At 38.0% G+C, this 17,150-nt stretch overlaps 1 protein-coding gene across 3 annotated transcripts in view; it reads left to right on the top strand.

The window, feature by feature from the left end:
- Positions 1–17,150, top strand: part of GK (glycerol kinase) — a 68,206-nt gene that overhangs the window by 23,329 nt on the left and 27,727 nt on the right. Inside the window, exons 5-9 of one of the 3 annotated variants that reach the window (XM_046673340.1) lie at positions 6,268–6,351; positions 9,698–9,774; positions 11,797–11,934; positions 13,770–13,879; positions 14,362–14,428. In XM_046673340.1, the coding sequence (XP_046529296.1) occupies positions 6,268–6,351; positions 9,698–9,774; positions 11,797–11,934; positions 13,770–13,879; positions 14,362–14,428 (476 nt within the window). Of the gene's footprint in view, positions 1–6,267; positions 6,352–9,697; positions 9,775–11,796; positions 11,935–13,769; positions 13,880–14,361; positions 14,429–15,497; positions 15,516–17,150 lie in introns of all 3 variants that reach the window. The other 2 variants (XM_046673341.1, XM_046673342.1) reach the window with 2 other exon arrangements.

Raw genomic sequence — 17,150 nt, 5'->3', positions numbered from 1 at the left:
TACCAACCCTCACAGGAATTGAATCTCAGATTCAAATAATTTTAAACCCTGATTGAGTTAAGAAGATCTGAGATTGCTAATACTGCTAGTTGAACTTCCTTTCAGAAACAAAAGTGAACCCTTCCTAAAGGAAAAGTATCTCTAGAATTTTTCCTATACAATATGTAGTTTTCTATAAAAAACAATCAGGCATACAAAACAAGACATAACTAAAAACCAGTAGAAAATGACATTAGAAACAGACCCATAGGAAATTCTGATACTGGAATTTTTCAGAGTTTAAAATAATCGTGATCAACCTGTTCAAGTAATTAATTGACGATTGATAATCTTAGCAAAAAACTAGAAATTTAAAAATGGAAATTCTAGAATTGTATTAAAAACTCAGTGATGAGTTTTACATCAGATTAGACACAGCTGAAGATGAATGAGCGAACAGGAAGAGTGATCAGAAGTAAATATCCACACTGAAGCACAGAGACAGTGGTTTAGAAAATACAGAAAAGAATCTACGAGAAATATGGAGTAAGGTGAAAAGGTCCAACATGTTTGTAATTGGAATCCCAGAAGAACAGGAAAGAGAGATGATAAAGTTTTTGAAAACTGATGAAAGATATCAAGCCACAGATTCAAGGAGCACTATGATCCTCAGGCAAGAAGAATACACAGAAATCCATACATAAACATATACTGAGACCTGAGGATAAAAGGAAAAATTTTGAAGTAGCCAGAGGAAAAAAGATATATGACCTTCAAGAGAGCAACACTAAGACTTTTATCTGATTTCTCAATGGAAGCAAAGTCAGTCAGAATACAATGGCATGAAATCTTCAAAGTGCTGAAAGGAAATAACTTCCACCTAGAATTCTATATCCAGTGAAAATATTCTTAAGAAATGAAGGTGAAATGTAAAGGCAAAGACAACCAAAAATTGATAGAAATTATTACAAGCAAACTCCCACTAAAAGAAAAACTAAACGATGTTTTTCAGATAGAAGAAAAATGTTCTCAGATGGAAATTTGGCAATGCAGACCCCTAGAAAGGGTAAATATGTAGGTCAGTCTAAGTGAATTTTGACTATATGAAACAATAATATATTGTGATGTTCATATTAAGAATTAAAATACATGGCAACAGTAGTACATGAAAGAAATTTGGGATAGATCAGATTAAACTGTTTTGAGGTCATTGTATTGTCAAGGATGCATGTTTTAATGTCTAGGGTAAGCAGTAAAAGAGTAAAATAATGTATAATTAACTAGCTTATAAAGGGGGAAAATGGAATGACTTAAAAAGTCAAGAAAGGAAAGAAAAAGGAACATGAAACAGGAAGGAAGGACAAGTAGAAAGCATTTACCTCCAAATATGGGAGGAATTGTATGAAAAAGATTCATCTCTACAGTAAAATCTAGCAAAGGAGTTCATTGAGACTGCTAATGAGTTGATGGGATTAGTGCGTGGAGATGGGGACTGGAGAGGAGAAGGCAAATTGCTGAGACCTTTGGGAGGAAACATACAACCTGTATGTCTGTAAATTGCATAGGGCATAAACATGAGGGAAAAATAAAACAGGGCTGCGAAATTTTCAACCTGAGAAGACAGAAGGAAATTAAGTAATGTTTAAGGGGTGCCAACCTGGAGGGAAAATGGTGTTCTTTTTTGGACAAGGTGAGTACGGGACTTGCAATCAAAGCTAATTTCTGGGCAATTAGAAATTTGTGGCTCTATTATAAAGAGATTGTTCAAAATGTAGACTTGAAAGTTGATAACACAGAGATGATAGTCTCAGTTTATTATAGATGAACTCACTATAGGAATGAATGAATGAATGCAAAATTAATCCAACAGAAATGTAGGTGCCCTTCTATGTGCCAGGTTGTGTGATGACCCCTAGGCATATAGTGACAAATCAGCCAGGCATGGTGCTTGCCTTTGTGACACAGAAGGCTAAGGCTAAGAATTTAGAAGCTAGAAGGAGGAAGGGGAATAGAGCAAGAGAAAAGGAGCAATTAGTTTGAAGAGACGTCACTAAGTAATGACAAGGATAGATTCTGCCTCCAATTTGGTTTCCTCCAGGAAACACTCAGGTGTCGTATCTCCATGCAAGTCTTCAGTTGAGAATATCAATGTAATATTAAATCTTTAGCAGCTTTATCTTAAAACAGTACAAGGTGGGATAGGTGGAATCAGAATCAGAATTTTCACGTGTTATTTGTCTTTGAGCTTCTTTGTTTATATCACAGTCTATGGGTTTTATACTTTTTCTCTCTCTCTTTTTGTATGTTTTCTTCCTTCCTTGTACCTTTCTCTTGTAAATCTATTACTCTAGGCCCGTCCTTCTCTTTATTTTTTTCTCTCTCTTACTAAATTATATAACTGATGAGCAGTATTTATTATAGACAAGCAAATGAGAGGAGCAGTCTAAATTTCTCCTTTTAAAAAGTTGCCCTTTTTTGTGGCCTTCTTTTTATGGCTCAAGGGTCCTTGCTAAGCAGTCAGCTCACTCACTCCCAGTACAGTAACAGAGATAGGAAAATTTCAGGGTGTTATTAGTGGATGTGAAATATGCTTTTTGAGGAAGTTGAATACTGAAAAAGGCGGTTCATTCTTGCTTGCAATAAAGATGTGTTTTACTGACGTCTTTTATAACAGATGCAATTGAAAGCATAGAAAAAAAGTTTAAATGGATCCAGGAGGCACAGATGGCCGGTTTTAGAAGTTTCGTATAGTTTTAGAATTTGTGTGTGAATTCTGTGATGAGCGAGATAAACATTGGTGTGTTGTCTAAAATGGAGAAGTATCATTTGCATCTCTGCTTCCCAGTCACTGTGCCATGACGCAGCCGTTTACTATGATGACCTCACAGGTGCATTGCAGGAGCTCTGTGGCCCTGGATCTGAAGCAGGCCTTTGGCTTCTCCCGCCTCTCCTCAGTTATCCTCATCCCTCTGGTACTTTTCTCTCTCCCTTTTAGCATTATCTTCATCAATGTTCTTTTCCAAAGAGTTTTCTCCACCCCACTCCTCGCCATTTTTCTAAGCCTTTTTTCCTTCCCCAAACAACTTTTATTAGTGATCTCCATACCTTGCTGTCTTCTAAGTATTACTCAAAAAAAAGTGTGAGTTTACCAATACACCACAGACTAAACTGATAAAGAAGCACAAAATTATCCAAGTGGTTCAAATGTCCAGTAGACGAAGTCTTGAATCGATGATATCTAATAGGTGCGTATGCACATTTCACTGATGCTACCAGTGAAATGTTCTGGCCTAACTAGCATGGCCCAACTATTTCCCCTCTTCTTGGCCATGTTTTGCCACTCACTACTGCAGTTGATTGGTGTGCATGACAAACCTAGTGCAATATGACCCTCACTCTGGTAGCTTTCTGTAGAGCGCAATTCATGATTTAGTATAAAAGTATTGTTCATAGTAAGGACTAATATCCAGGGAGGCAAGAGTCACTGATTTAAGACCTTTAGTATATTAAAGAAGACCACCAACCAAAATCAGTTGTCTCTGAACCATTTTTCTTTATTTAAATGGTATTGCAAACATTTTTTTCTAAGACGTTGAATTTAAAGTTCCGTAAGCCATATAACTCTTTATGCAGAGTGTTGCAATTTTCAACATTGCTCATCCTCTTTGCCTTTTTTTATTTTTACATACTGGTTAACCCTGGGCTAATGATTAAACCTGTGTAATCATTTGTTGAGATCTGAAGGAACCTTGAGCTCAATCCTGTTATCTTTTCTGGAGCTGGCTTATGTTTCAAAGTATCAGCATGCAAGATTTCCATAGATGGCAAAGTACCTAAAACTCCTAGGCACATTTGCCCTTAAACAGTACAAGTGTGGTGGTGTTTTTATTGTTTTGCTTTGAAGGGAGCAGACTTTTATTTTTGTAAAATCTAAGATATTCAACTTTATCAACTTATTTTTCATTATTTCAAGTCTTTTATTACACAGTTCTTTGACAACCTTGCATCTCCTTAAATCCTGGGTAAAGAATATGCTGTATTTTGCAATGAGTGAATTCTTCAACTCTGGCCAGTTTAAGTAAAAGGAAACGGAATTAGATTTCAACTGTGAGGTCTCCAGTCTTTAATATTTCATCATATTCTATTTAAGACTGTGAATTCATCCTGGCTGTACCTACATCATAGAAGTTTAATTCTAAATTCAAACTCTGGGTTCAAATCCTGGCTTTTCCACTTACTATCCTTCTGTGCTTGTTCCCTCGACAATTAAACTGGAGAAATTAAAAGTATGGACCTCATAGACTTGAGGTGAAGATCAATGAGTTAATACATGTAGGGTACTTAAAACAGTGCCTGGCAGACTATAGGGCATCAATAAATGTTAGCCGTGGCCACTGTTCTGAATTGGCCAATAGCCTTTTTAATCCAGGAATGCCCGATGAAATGATTGATATATACATGCCCAGTGTTCTTAGGGGAAGTGCCGAGATTACCTGGGTTCGCACACACTCATGTCAGTCATCAGCATTTTGATATTTGTACACCTGAGAGCTGAAATAGGTTTCAGCCACCACATTTGAGTATGTATATATTATATTATATTATATTATATTTGTTTTAACTAATTTCCCTCCCCCTCTTAATTTTTCTTTTGGTCCCACCTGATTTCTGAAAATGTCATCAGGTGAGGGACAGTCCTTGATATAGTCTCTTCCCCTGAGCAAATGACCTCTTACCCAGCTTAATGAATAGCTTAACCCTGGCAAGTGGTAACACATAACAATTAAATCTGGTTTACTATTATTGTATCTCTTGTGGGAGGAACAACCTGACAACACTTTGTCACTTTGTGTAACTGTCAGCAGTCCTTGCTTAGGGTGTGTTCCATAACGTGGAGCCTCACCTTTGTCTCGCTTCCTGTCAGGCCAGGAGCTCTCATAACAAATCTTCTCAAAGGAGATGTATTATTTGCCTTTGCTTGTAGTCAGCTGAAAATAATTTAGATTATCTCTAGTGTATTTGTTCTTTTTTTTTTCTAGGTACTTTCCCCTTCTATTGTTATGACTAACCAAAAATAATGCAAATTTCTAAATATTCTAGAAATAGTTTCTCCCTCTGTACTGTTACTACATAACTAAATTAACCCTGGCCCATGGGCGTTGAGGCAACTGCATTTCTCTTCACTCTTAAAACTTTGTTTTTCAGAACAAACTAAATCTACCAGACATACATTGGATGTGACTTTATTTAATACAAATGAAAGCTTCAGATCATCCAAGTTTGGTTTTTATTAACCTATTCATTTGATGGTCTGAAGCATTTAAAGCTGATTTACTTGGTCTAAATAAGGGGTATGCTGGGGCTGGCCTAGTGGCGTAGTGGTTAAGTTTGCACGCTCTGCTTCAGCGGCCCAGGGTTCACTGGTTCGGATCCCAGGTGCGGACCTAAACACCACTTATCAAGCCATGTTGTGGCAGGCGTCCCACATATAAAAATAGAGGAAGATGGGCACAGATGTTAGCTCAGGGCCAGTCTTCCTCAGGAAAAAGAGGAGGATTGGCAGTGGAGCTTAGCTCAGGGCTAATCTTCCTCAAAAATAAAATAAAATAAATAAATTAAGGGACATGCCTTCTGGATGCAGGCTGTATGGTGTTCGGGACTCCGTAGTGTCTATTTTCCTTCTTATTTTTTTCCCAAGTCGCTTTGGAACTTAGCAATTCCCTGTTCCCTCTAGACATGCTGTTCCTTTTTGTGGAGGTGGGCTTCATCTCCTGCCACCCGACTAGGGAAATGCTTTCTTGGGACCCGTGCCTTCCCAAAGCAGCCCTTCCATGTCTTCTGCAGTTGGCCCCAACAGAGATTGTGGTACGCTCCTTAGCATTCCTTTCTAACATCTCCTAGGAATGTGCTCGCTCACAACATCACACAGCATTTCAAATCACTGGTGGTTGGGTGAGCAGTCAATAACCAACTGAGCAACTTTTTCTAACTAGGACGCAGATATGTGGCCAGGTAGGGAAAAATCATCCTGAAGAAGAAGTAGGTATTTACCTGGTCTTTGTCCAAATGGAAATACCATTGAACCAGAGACTCCGACTGGACTGCTTTTGCTCGCCTCTACTCCATGTCTCTTCCTTTTCTTTTTCTGCGCTCAAATGTGTAGAAAAACGTTCATTCCGATGAACTTCCCAAGTGATCTACCATTTCCTAAGTGGTCAACAAGAGAACACAGACCTAGAATCTGGCCATCTCTAGCATGAATTGCCGTTATTTCTCCTAATGCTCTAGCCGCTCCAGTTTCTCCTGGCCCTTCAGATCCAGTTGCCGTTGTTCCCTCTGGCTCTTCAGTTCCAGCTGCTGGCACTTCCTCAGGTATTGGTGCTCTGGCTCTTGCTCACTTCCCGGCCTTCCAACTCAGACATGTTGGGAGAAATTGACTACTGTTGCTGGATCTGGATCTGGCACTTCTTTTGATTGTTCTCAGAAATTACCTCCACAAGGGGCTTAGTCTTCCAGCTTGGGGTCTTCTCTTTGGCTTTTGGTCTCTTATTCTGCAACTCTAATTCTGCCATCTTAGCTTCTTTAATGAGTTTTCTAATTTTTTTTGTTCTTAATTCAATTAATTTTGAGCATTTGTGAATTGCTTGGTAGCGTACCAACCACTGACATTTTTCTCTTTGGCAGTTTTACTAATTCATTCTATGTATTCTAATTGCCTTAAATTCTTGGGCTATAAAAACAAAGTAAACATGATGCCAGCCTTCTGTGATCATGGAATAATGGAAGGAGAGGGACATTAGAGACCATCTAGTCCAACTGCCTTATTTTATATTCAGGAAATCCAGGCCATGAAGGGTAAAATGACTTGCTTGAGTCACATAACTTGTTGGTGGCAAAGCCAAAAGACGTAGAACCTTGGTCTCTTGATTTCACATCCAGTGTTTTGACTCTTTTTGGTAAGGTGTTAATTCTGCGGATACCGCTGTGGATACTTACAGGCTTTCAAGTGAGGGGTAAAGTACCCAGTTACAAAAGTGGTCTTTGTCAAGGAGCAATAGAGTCACAGAGCCACTGGGACTCAGGGAGCCACCTGATCTTCAGTTTGTCTTTAGTTTTGTTTTAAAATAAACATTTGGAACAAATCCAGTATCCTAAAGAACATGCGCTAGAAAAGAGGTCCTCAAGTTCTAGTATGATACTGAATAACTTGGGATGCTTATAACAAAAGTAGGAAGACTCAGGCCTTCCTTGCCTAGACCAGCAACCAGAATCCTGCAAGGTAGGGCCTGAGCTGTGTGATTTCGAAGTTTTCCAGGTGATTCTGGTGTGCTTTCTGGAAAAGAACCACTGCTGTGGAGTCTAGCAGTGTTTCTTAAAAGGGAGCACCTATTTAAAAAGTGTATTTTGGGGTCCCCTCCCTAGACCTCTTATCCTAGAATTTCTGCGGATGGAGTCCATCTTTAAGCTCCCTAGTGATTGTTATGTCCATTAAAATATAGAAAGAAACCCGCTGACCTAGAAGGCTTTGAGTCATTAAACAACAAGCCTAGAGCAATGGCTTTCATGTTCCTTGGGAAGAAATATATTTTACACCAAGATTCATCAAACCCACATAATTAAAACCAAAAAGCCAATACTTCTTTTACCGAGTTCAGTGAACTCTGATTTTTCCGCTCCATCCTATTTCATTTTTTTAAAGTAGGTAATCGAAACTCACTAGAATGATTTTAAACCCCTAGCCCACTGTAGTTTGAAACACTGAGACTTGAGATATACGTGTTAATTCTACCTATCACAGATTTAAAACTTTTCTCTCAAATTTCTCCACTTTTCCCAATTACGCCTGTTAAGCCATTAGCACCTGCTGCGGTTGCTTGCCTATGAGGAGGGTCTGCTTTTGTCACAGGCACAGGATACTGCCACTGTGTAAAAAGTGGACTGCCCTTGTTCCCTGGACATGGGAGATCTTGCTAACTCCATGCTGCTGCTACTAATGGCTTCTTCCAGTCACACTATAAGTAATAGAAAACTCGACTCCAGCTAAATGAAGTAAAAAAAAAAAAGAATTCTTTTGCTCATGGAGCCAGCGATCCAAAAATAGCTTAGTTCCGGTGCTGTTTGATTCCAGACTCAGACAGTATCACCTGGATCCCTCACAAGTCTGTCTTTTCTGGGATGGCTCCAGATGTGGCCAGTTCAGCTCTTTCTTCCTGAGGGCAGCCACACGCTGCCCAGCCACACACTGCCGAGCTGAGCTGAGGCGAGGGGCTCTTGCAGACTGAGCATAAATCTCAGTTGGGCTGATTAAACCACATGCTCTCTCTGAGCCCGTTACCGGGATCAAGACAGTGGGCTGGCAGTAGGGTCGAATCTCAGGCAAACCGCACGGCTGAGGATGAGGGAGGGGTGATTTCCTAAAGAGAATTTGAAGTACTGCTCTCAGAGGCAGGAGGAATGGATGCTGGGCGGCAAATGCAGATATCGCCTATCGGCCATACATTGCCTTGGTCTTCCTCTTTGTTCTCCTGTTTCCTTGGTAGTGATGAGCTCTTTTTTTTGCTGCTTTTCACACCTGTGGAAACCGGTGTAGTGTCCTGAAGTCCCCGATTTAAAGCTCAGTGTGAAGCAGCTACTGTCAGGATCAAGCACAGATAGCTCTCAAGGGAAATGACAGTCTAAGTAATTAGGAAGAATTGATTAAAACTAACTGGTTTTAAATGAAGAGAAAGAAATAGTATAGTTCAGGGTGAACCAAACTGGACAGTAACTGCCAGCATTCACGTGTAGTGGGCAAGTGTGTATAGTCTTCCCTGGTGCCCTTTAAATAGCCCGTGGGCCTGAGTCTTTTCAGGAGGCATCTGAGCACCGTCAGTGCCTAAAAATAGCGAATGACCGCTAACAGATTAAAAGTTAGGAAAGTTAAGTACAAAACTTAAATCTGACAAAGCTCGGCTAATCCCATTGATTACCTTTCATAATTGCTTTATGTACCATTTAGTACCTTCTCTTTTCTCAAGCCTTCTGTCATGAAGCAGAACAGAAGTCCTTTCTACTAGGGGATCAGAAAGCGGACAATAGTTAAGATAACGTTCATCTGTTAAAATGGAGATTTTTTAATAAAATGGAGAAACAATGGTGACCTTTAAATAACTCTTAACCCTTCTGGGTTCTAACCTATTTTGAAAGAGCTTAATGTAAATAAGCATTTCATACATGAGAGACTGAATCTTATTTTTTTTCCCCTCAATAATAGTACCAGATTCTCTACTTTGTCGCAAATTGCTCCTGAGTTTTCTAAGATACATGCTTTATACACAGTACGGTGATCCTGGGCTGTGCATTCTGCACTGGCAACTAGCTTACTTAGCATTTAGATTTTCTTTGCACTCATGTATGCTTAGGAAATCCATATTCAAAACATTTTTTCATTGCTTTTTTTCTATAAAAAGGATACAAAATAAGTGCCCTAAGGTTTGTATTGTTCTCCTAATTTGGTCTGTAATTTTGCATAAAAGCTTTAAATTCTCCCTCATAAATTTATTCTCTTCTAACAATATGTCCATTCATTTCTAATTTTCTAATTTCTGTCTTTTGAAAACTGTAGCATTTTAATTGCTTATGGAAACTAATCGGTCTCCTATCCCTGACAGTGATTTCATTAATATTTGATTCTTTTAAATGAAGTTTTTCATATATATTATTATATTTTGGTCTGTAGTGTGGCTTGATCTAAGAACCCAGTCTACCGTTGAGAATCTTAGTAAAAGAATTCCAGGAAATAATAACTTTGTCAAGGTAAGAGATCTCTTCAAAAGTATACTATAAGAATGCTTGTTTAAAAAAAATAAGTTTAGCGATTTCACCAGAAAGACTATTTGGGCCTTACGTCTTATTGCACAATAGTTATTCGATACAATTTATAGAATATTTCTCTGCAGATATTTGAGGCCAACTCAAGTCTTTACCTTCCTGTCTTTCTTGCCCTGTGCTGCATTGGAGCACTAATACTCCAAGGTTGAAGGCTGGAGGGGATTATAATGTGACCCAGGGGCTTAAGCCATACTCCCTAGGAGTACTTCCTGTAATTCAAGCCTGCTTTTCACATCCATCCCTCTTATTTTCTACTATCCATCAAATGAAGTTCTGGGTGCTTTTGAGTTTTTAGACATCAGCATTCAGGGAGGGTGGAAGACATTCCATCCCTTTGTTGAACTCCTCTTCTGCTTTCTTCATATGAAGAAGGCTAAGAAAAATTGCCTAAACGTCAGTCCTTATATAGATCTCTCTTCAAATAAAAGAAGGGAGAAAGAATTTTTGAAACAGGCAAGGCGTGTTTTTCTTAGCAAGGCCAAGGCAGAGTTCTCCTAGTGTCCAAAAGGAAGTTCTGTTTTTTGGTTTATGCTCTTAATGTTTGTCCATGGGACTCTTATGGCATTTTCTTATAGTTCTTTGTTCTGAAACTAGTGTTCAGATCCCATTAATTGTAGCAATTTAACAAACCATTCCTGCCCTCACCCACCCAGATAACTTCAGGCTAGTCCTGAATATACCCTTACTCACTTCCTGTTCTGTTCTCTCTGTCACCCTGTCACTCCCACCTCCAGCTGCACTTTGCTTCAGAGGATGCATGTTTTTCTCTCCAATGCCATTTTAAGCAATGTTTACACTTTGTACCAAAGTCATGAAAATGACATGTACTACCTCACTATTGACTTTGTGGGATGACCCTTGGTCCTTCAAATCAAAGAAGAATATTCTTATAAATTATTTCCTTTCATTATTTTTTAGCATTGATCTCTTTTTTTCCCTAGGAAAGCTAGAAACCATGAGTTAAGATTCTTAACTTAGAGGTTGCATTAAAGTAGTAAATCCTTTGGTTTGAGTTTTCTTATTAAATGTATCCATAGGAGATAAGAAGAAAAAAAGGTTATCACTTTCTGTAGTTAGGTGATAAATGAGGAGGGTAGAGATGGGGGAGGAGAAAGATAGTTGCATTATTTTGATGTATGTATTTTCTTAACCACTTTCATCAACCCTTATAAATAAATTTGATATTTAATATACTAATAAAAATAAGAGCTGGACCTGATCCATTCTCAAGGAAGATTGATAAGCCCATATGTGTTTCACTTTTATCCTTTAACTTTTATTCAATCCACCCTCACTTTGTTCAATGTATTTGCTGAATTTAGGCAACTACTTTCTTACATAGAGCAACTCTCTGTTGCTTTTATCTGGCGTGTCTTTGACTTCTACTTTATTCTCCACTAATTTTATATTATGTTACTTTAATATGTGTGTGTGTGTATAAATATATATTTATTTATAATACGTATTTTTTACACAGAAATATTATTGTTGTTTAGTCATATGTTTTAAAACAAACTTTCTGGTTAAGGTTGTTAGTTTATGATTTGATGTGCTCTCTGATTTTCAATAGTTTACATGTCACTTTCGTGGAATATAAAATGAAAAGCAGAGTTTTGGAGTAGGTTCTGCATATAGTACTGACTCATCCCAAAAGTTAACATCCGTGTCTTCACTATCTAGGTTACAGGTCATTGTGTCATTTATTTTTCTTTTTACCTTGCTACGTGGATGTTCTTTGACCTGCAAACATGTCACTCTGATCTTTGTTCGTGAGCATGCTTTCCTGTGCCATGAGATAGGAGAAGTATTCTTATCCATAATACTGTGGGGTTGCCTTTAGGGCCTTTGAATATTTTGGGACTTGTTGAGTTTTTTGGTTTGGTGTTTTGTTTTATTTTAACCTGTTATGAATTTACTCTGCTGGCTGAATTTCATGACTGTTTTTAGTCCAAGACAGGCCTTCCGCTTAGCACTTACTTCAGTGCAGTGAAACTTCGTTGGCTCCTTGACAATGTGAGAAAAGTTCAAAAGGCTGTTGAAGAAGATAGAGCTCTTTTTGGGACTATTGATTCATGGCTTATTTGGGTATGTTTAAATATAATGTGTGTATGGAGAAATTTTTTTCAGAAATTTTCTAGATTGCTTTGCCTGCTATCTGTTTTCTACTAAGAGTTCAAGCTTTTTAGTCGGCAGCATTGTTAAGAAAAGCCACTCAAGAAACAACAGAACGTTTCAGCCTCCATTTGAGAGGCATTTTTGCCTGCTTCCTCTTCATTTTTTCTTGCCTTACTTCAGTAAAAATGGAGGATGATTACCAAACCCATATCTCACATCTATTATCTTTAGAATAAGTAATTTAGCTAATTAGTAATTTAGATAGCCTTTCTCTCTTGCCTATCATGTGCTTCTTTTCCACTGGCCATTTCTTAGAAGAAATAGCTATTTAACATGAGAAAGCACCTAGGCTGTTTATATTATTCGCTTTCAACATTACACAGCTGTCTCTTATTTAATTAAGCCATAATATGAAAAATTATAGTGGAAATATCTGATCTATAATCTTTTTGCCTAAGCTGAACATGGAGGAGTAGAAACTAACATTTCAAACATTTCCAAGATATATCTTAAAAGTACGAGTTCTCTTTCATTATGGGCATTTTCAAATATACCCAAAAACGGAGAGAATGGTATAATGAACCCCTACAGCAGTGAGCCAGCTACAGTGATCAACTATGGCCAATCTTGTTTCAACTATACTCACGTACTCTTTCTCCCCACAGATAATTTTAAAGCAAATCCCAGACATATAATTTCATTTGTAAATACTTCAGTAAGTATGTGGTTATCTTTTTCAACATTCAAGGGAGCATCAGGAGAATATTGTCCCTCGTCTCACTTGCCAGATCCACAGAGCAGATCTTCCAGAACTGCTATGGGGAAGCAGCGCCTTCTCCACCCCTCCCTGTGCTTGGCCAGTGCAGGCTGTGCTTTGTGCTCACAGCCAGCAGATTTCACACATGTTAGTCACAGTTGAAATAGTTCTGACAATAGTTCTGACTGTTGCCTGGAACCAGAGTAGCGCAGGATGTGGGAACTGAGCTGCAGAAGACCCAAGGGCACACATTTGGCTGTACCTCCATGTGATGCCATTTTTTCATTTTTGTTCCTTCCTTCCCTCTTACTGCTTCCACATAAAAGAAGGCAGCAGTGCTTCCAGTTCAGGTCTGAGAGTATTAACATGAGAAGGTTTAAAACTCTGCTTTCAGGATATGCGCTTGCGTCAGCACAGGCACAGCCCAATGAACTGTTATTCCAAAAAACAAAGAAACAACAGTAACACAGGGTTCAGTAAGATCCTAAAGAGGCAGGCGTTTCAGTGGATTTCACTTTGCCAAATTTAATAAGACTCTGCATTTTCCAAAAATAAGATGATGAAAACAAAACCGATTTTTTGTTTAACCATCAATTAACTAGAACTGTGCTGTTTAGTCTCGTAGCCACCTAGCCACAAATGACTGTTGAACACTTGAAATGTGCTAGTCTGAATCAAGATGTGCTGTGAGTATAAAATACACACCGTCATTCAAAGTTAGTACCAAAAAAAGGTAAAATATCTCAGTAATGATTTTTTATATTGACAGGATATTTTGGATATATTGGGTTAAAGAAATCTATAGTATTATGAAAATTAATTTCACTGCTTCTTTATACTTTTTAAATGTAGCTGCTGGAACAATTTAAATTACATACATAGCTCACGTTATAATTCTACTGGACACTGCCGAAAACTAGAAAATGAAATAATTGAAATGTTCCATTCTCCTGCTTTGTGTGCTCTGCGACTGAATGTGGCCTTTGAGAAAATGTAAACTGAATTGCAGATAGGTACAAACTTAACATGTCCTGTTTATTCTGTCTAGAGTTTGACAGGAGGAGCCAATGGAGGTGTCCACTGTACCGATGTAACAAATGCAAGTAGGACGATGCTTTTCAACATTCATTCTCTGGAATGGGATAAAGAGCTCTGCGAGTGAGTTGTGTTTCGCCCTAAGAATAGTTTCCAAATGTGTTACCTATTTATAACCTACATCTTACTACTTTTAGATGTCGGGGAAGCACGAGACTTTAATCCTTGCTATTTCAACTACAATATGCAAGTCTGTGTTGTATATTCTTTTAAGAGAGGCTGTTGTTGCATATATAATAAACAGGCCAAATTAAGTAATTGTCTTGATTATTCTTCGAGGAAGATTAGGTTCCTTTAGAAAAGTACTTTGGTTTCTTTGTGCTTTTTATTTTTTATTGATTTGTTTCTATACAGTTGGAATGTTAAATATGCAAGCATACAGCTATGTTCTGCTGGCTTATTTATTTGTTGCTATTTAACTCTATCGTCAAATGCATCCATTTCTAGTTGCTATTTACATTTTTTGCCTTTAAATACAGATAAATGTTTCCAGATGTTTATTTAAAATAGTGTTATGTACCCAGTCTTATCTTATTGTTTTTCAGATTTTTTGAAATTCCAATGAAAGTCCTTCCAAATGTCCGGAGTTCCTCTGAGATCTATGGCCTAATGGTAACAAAAAATTTTCATTTAAAAAACAAAAGCTTTGTTATTCGGAATTTAAAAGTCAGTTGTGTTATGTTTTATACTTTGGGAGTTGTGACTTTTCTGTGAATGTTGGTAGTATGTAAAATAAGAATTTAGTATTGTTTAAATAGTTTTATAACTTAAAAATCTTAGAGTCCTTCCTACCAATTGATTTTACTTTTTATAAACTTTAATTGGCTTTTCTTTGCGTATTACTACTTCTAAAGTATTAATGGGATAATCTACCTACAGTGCATGGCGTGGGAACGTTCGAGCCAAGTTTATTCTTTTTATCCAAACAACTATTTCGTAGTTGTGGGGTCTGCTTCTAGTTTATAGGAGGGGCTCTACATGTTTTACTGGGGTCCTTTTTCCTGTTGAGTCTCTTGATGGCCAAACCATGTTTTTATGTTAGATTCTTTGTCAACCTGAGCAGAACTTTAGCAAAGAAACTGAAAGCGAAGAGTCTTTTTCTGATTTGTGATCGCTAATGAAACTGGTTTCCATGATGCACATTTTTACTGTTGCTTTCAGTGAAACCCAGAGAAAAAGTAGTTTCAGCAAAAAAGTGTGCTTAGCGTCATTGAGTATCTCTGGTGACACATCAGGAATGAAAGCCTCTAGGAGGATTTGAACTGGTGTTTGAGCACAAAAACCTGGAATTTATGATATAACTTAAGAATACATCTAAGATAAATTGCAAAAAATATTGTTTAGACATTTCATAACAAATATTAGAAACTCTACTTATAGAGTTATAGAGTTGAACTCTAAGTACTCTGGATCAAGCTTGAGCGTGAATTCTTAAATGTTTACAATAAAGCCTTTTAAGGCAACATAGAATCTTTTAAGGGAAGCATGGTTGCTACTTTTCTACAATAAAAGTGCTCCAATGATTCCATAGCTTTCTACAAACTGACTTGGGTCAGAGAAAAAACTATTCTTAAGAAACGGTTTCAGAGAATGGTTGAAAAAAACATTTAACTGGCCTAGTTTTCTCTTGCGTTTAAAATATTGTGCTTCTGTCCCCCTTTTCCCCCCTTGCTGACTATAGAAAATCTCTCATAGCCTGGTGAGTAGGTTGCCCACCAATTATGCTACCCATTCATTTGGAAAAGATACAGTGCATTTCCATTTAGTTTTAGACAAGCAGAAGTCCATTTACTAAACAGATTTTTCTAGAATCTCCATGAACCTCCAAATTATTATAAGCTCTAGTCAAGCTTTAGGGTTTTTTAAAACTTAATCTTATTTGTCTATTTTTAAGTTAACGTTTCGAACTAAAAGACTAAGGTAGTTTTCTGGAATGAGAAATTCTGACGTTCCCCGTTACAAAGTACAGTTGCGATATGCTTTGGGCTTAGGCATAATATGGAAATCAGATATAGCTTTTAAATGTCTGAAACATCTATCTTGATAGATAAATGTCTGAAACATGATATCTTGACCAACTTCTCAGACCAGGTAGTTGGAAATGCACTGTCACTTTTTCTGCATGCTTCACCGGAGGATGTTCCCAGGAGTCCTCCAGAGACCCCTCACTGTGAAGAAAAAGGAGAGCTTTATGTGCCTGACCGCACATAGTAGATCCCGCCGGCAGTTTGTTAGGAACTTCAGTAGGATAAGCAAACACTTCTTTTAGTCTTTAAATCTGTTCAAATATACAGCCTCTAGGTTTCCTACTGCTTCACTTTCAGCCCTTTATGAAATTTACCCTTCCCTTATTATCCAGGTTCAGATTTTCTAAGAATATATGCAGTAAATAAAAACAGCAGGTCTTAACCGGAAGGCAGGAAAGAAATTAAATAATACCCGCTATCTGGGGAGTCTCTTCTGTTTTGTAAAGGGTTTCCACATATATGCTCTAATTTCCTTATCATCATAGCCATGTGAGGTGGCTTCTCTTCGTACCCTCGCTATAGCAGATAGGAAACCTGAAGCTCCCAGAGGCCGGGAGACCGGCTCACAAATGGCAGACTGAGGGGTCGGTCCAAAGCTCGTGTTTGGTGTTCTTCCTGCTGCGTTGCGGATCACATTCCTTTCCCCTAATTCCTGAATACCAGTACAGATTTCTCTGTATGAGTGTATGTTTTTTAAAACATTAAGTTTGGTAAAGTACAGTCAGCCACTTAAGTCTCGTCTTTCTTCCTAGAATGCTTGGTCATACTTGATCAAAATAAAAACCACTATTCATGACATGAATTAACTCTTGCTTATCTAATCCTGCAGAATGATGTTGGCTCTGAACAAATAATACCCAATACCTGAGCACTCTTGTGTTTCTTACTTACCTCAAGAGCAGTTCGGGTCGGAAGAATAGTTGGCAAAACACAGCCTTCTAAAATAAATATGTTCCATGCTGGTTTGGTAGCTATTTATATGTTCATTTTAAAGAACGTGTTAGTCTGTTCTTAGTACTGGCGATAATAGCAAAGAGCTAATAGACTTCGGCATTTATGTAGCCCAGGTTCATTTTGTAAGAAAAATAAATTGAGGCATAGAGAAGTTTCAGCGGCCTGCTCAGTGGCTTAACACTAACTAACCAGGACTCCATCTCCTGACTCCCAGTCCAATGTCTCATGTCCATTCTCCAGCGCCACGTCTCTTCTTGGCATTCTAGGAATACTTCTAGTCTCTGTCTCTGAACCACTCACATAGTTAAAGCACTTGCTCTGTCTTGTCTGCCCGCATGCTATGGCACGTTGCT

This window comes from Equus quagga, chromosome 10, assembly GCF_021613505.1.
Source record: "Equus quagga isolate Etosha38 chromosome 10, UCLA_HA_Equagga_1.0, whole genome shotgun sequence".
NCBI classification, from domain to species: Eukaryota; Metazoa; Chordata; class Mammalia; order Perissodactyla; family Equidae; genus Equus; species Equus quagga.
The sequence above is the reverse complement of the archived record's forward strand: the minus strand, read 5'-3'. Positions and strand labels throughout refer to the sequence as shown.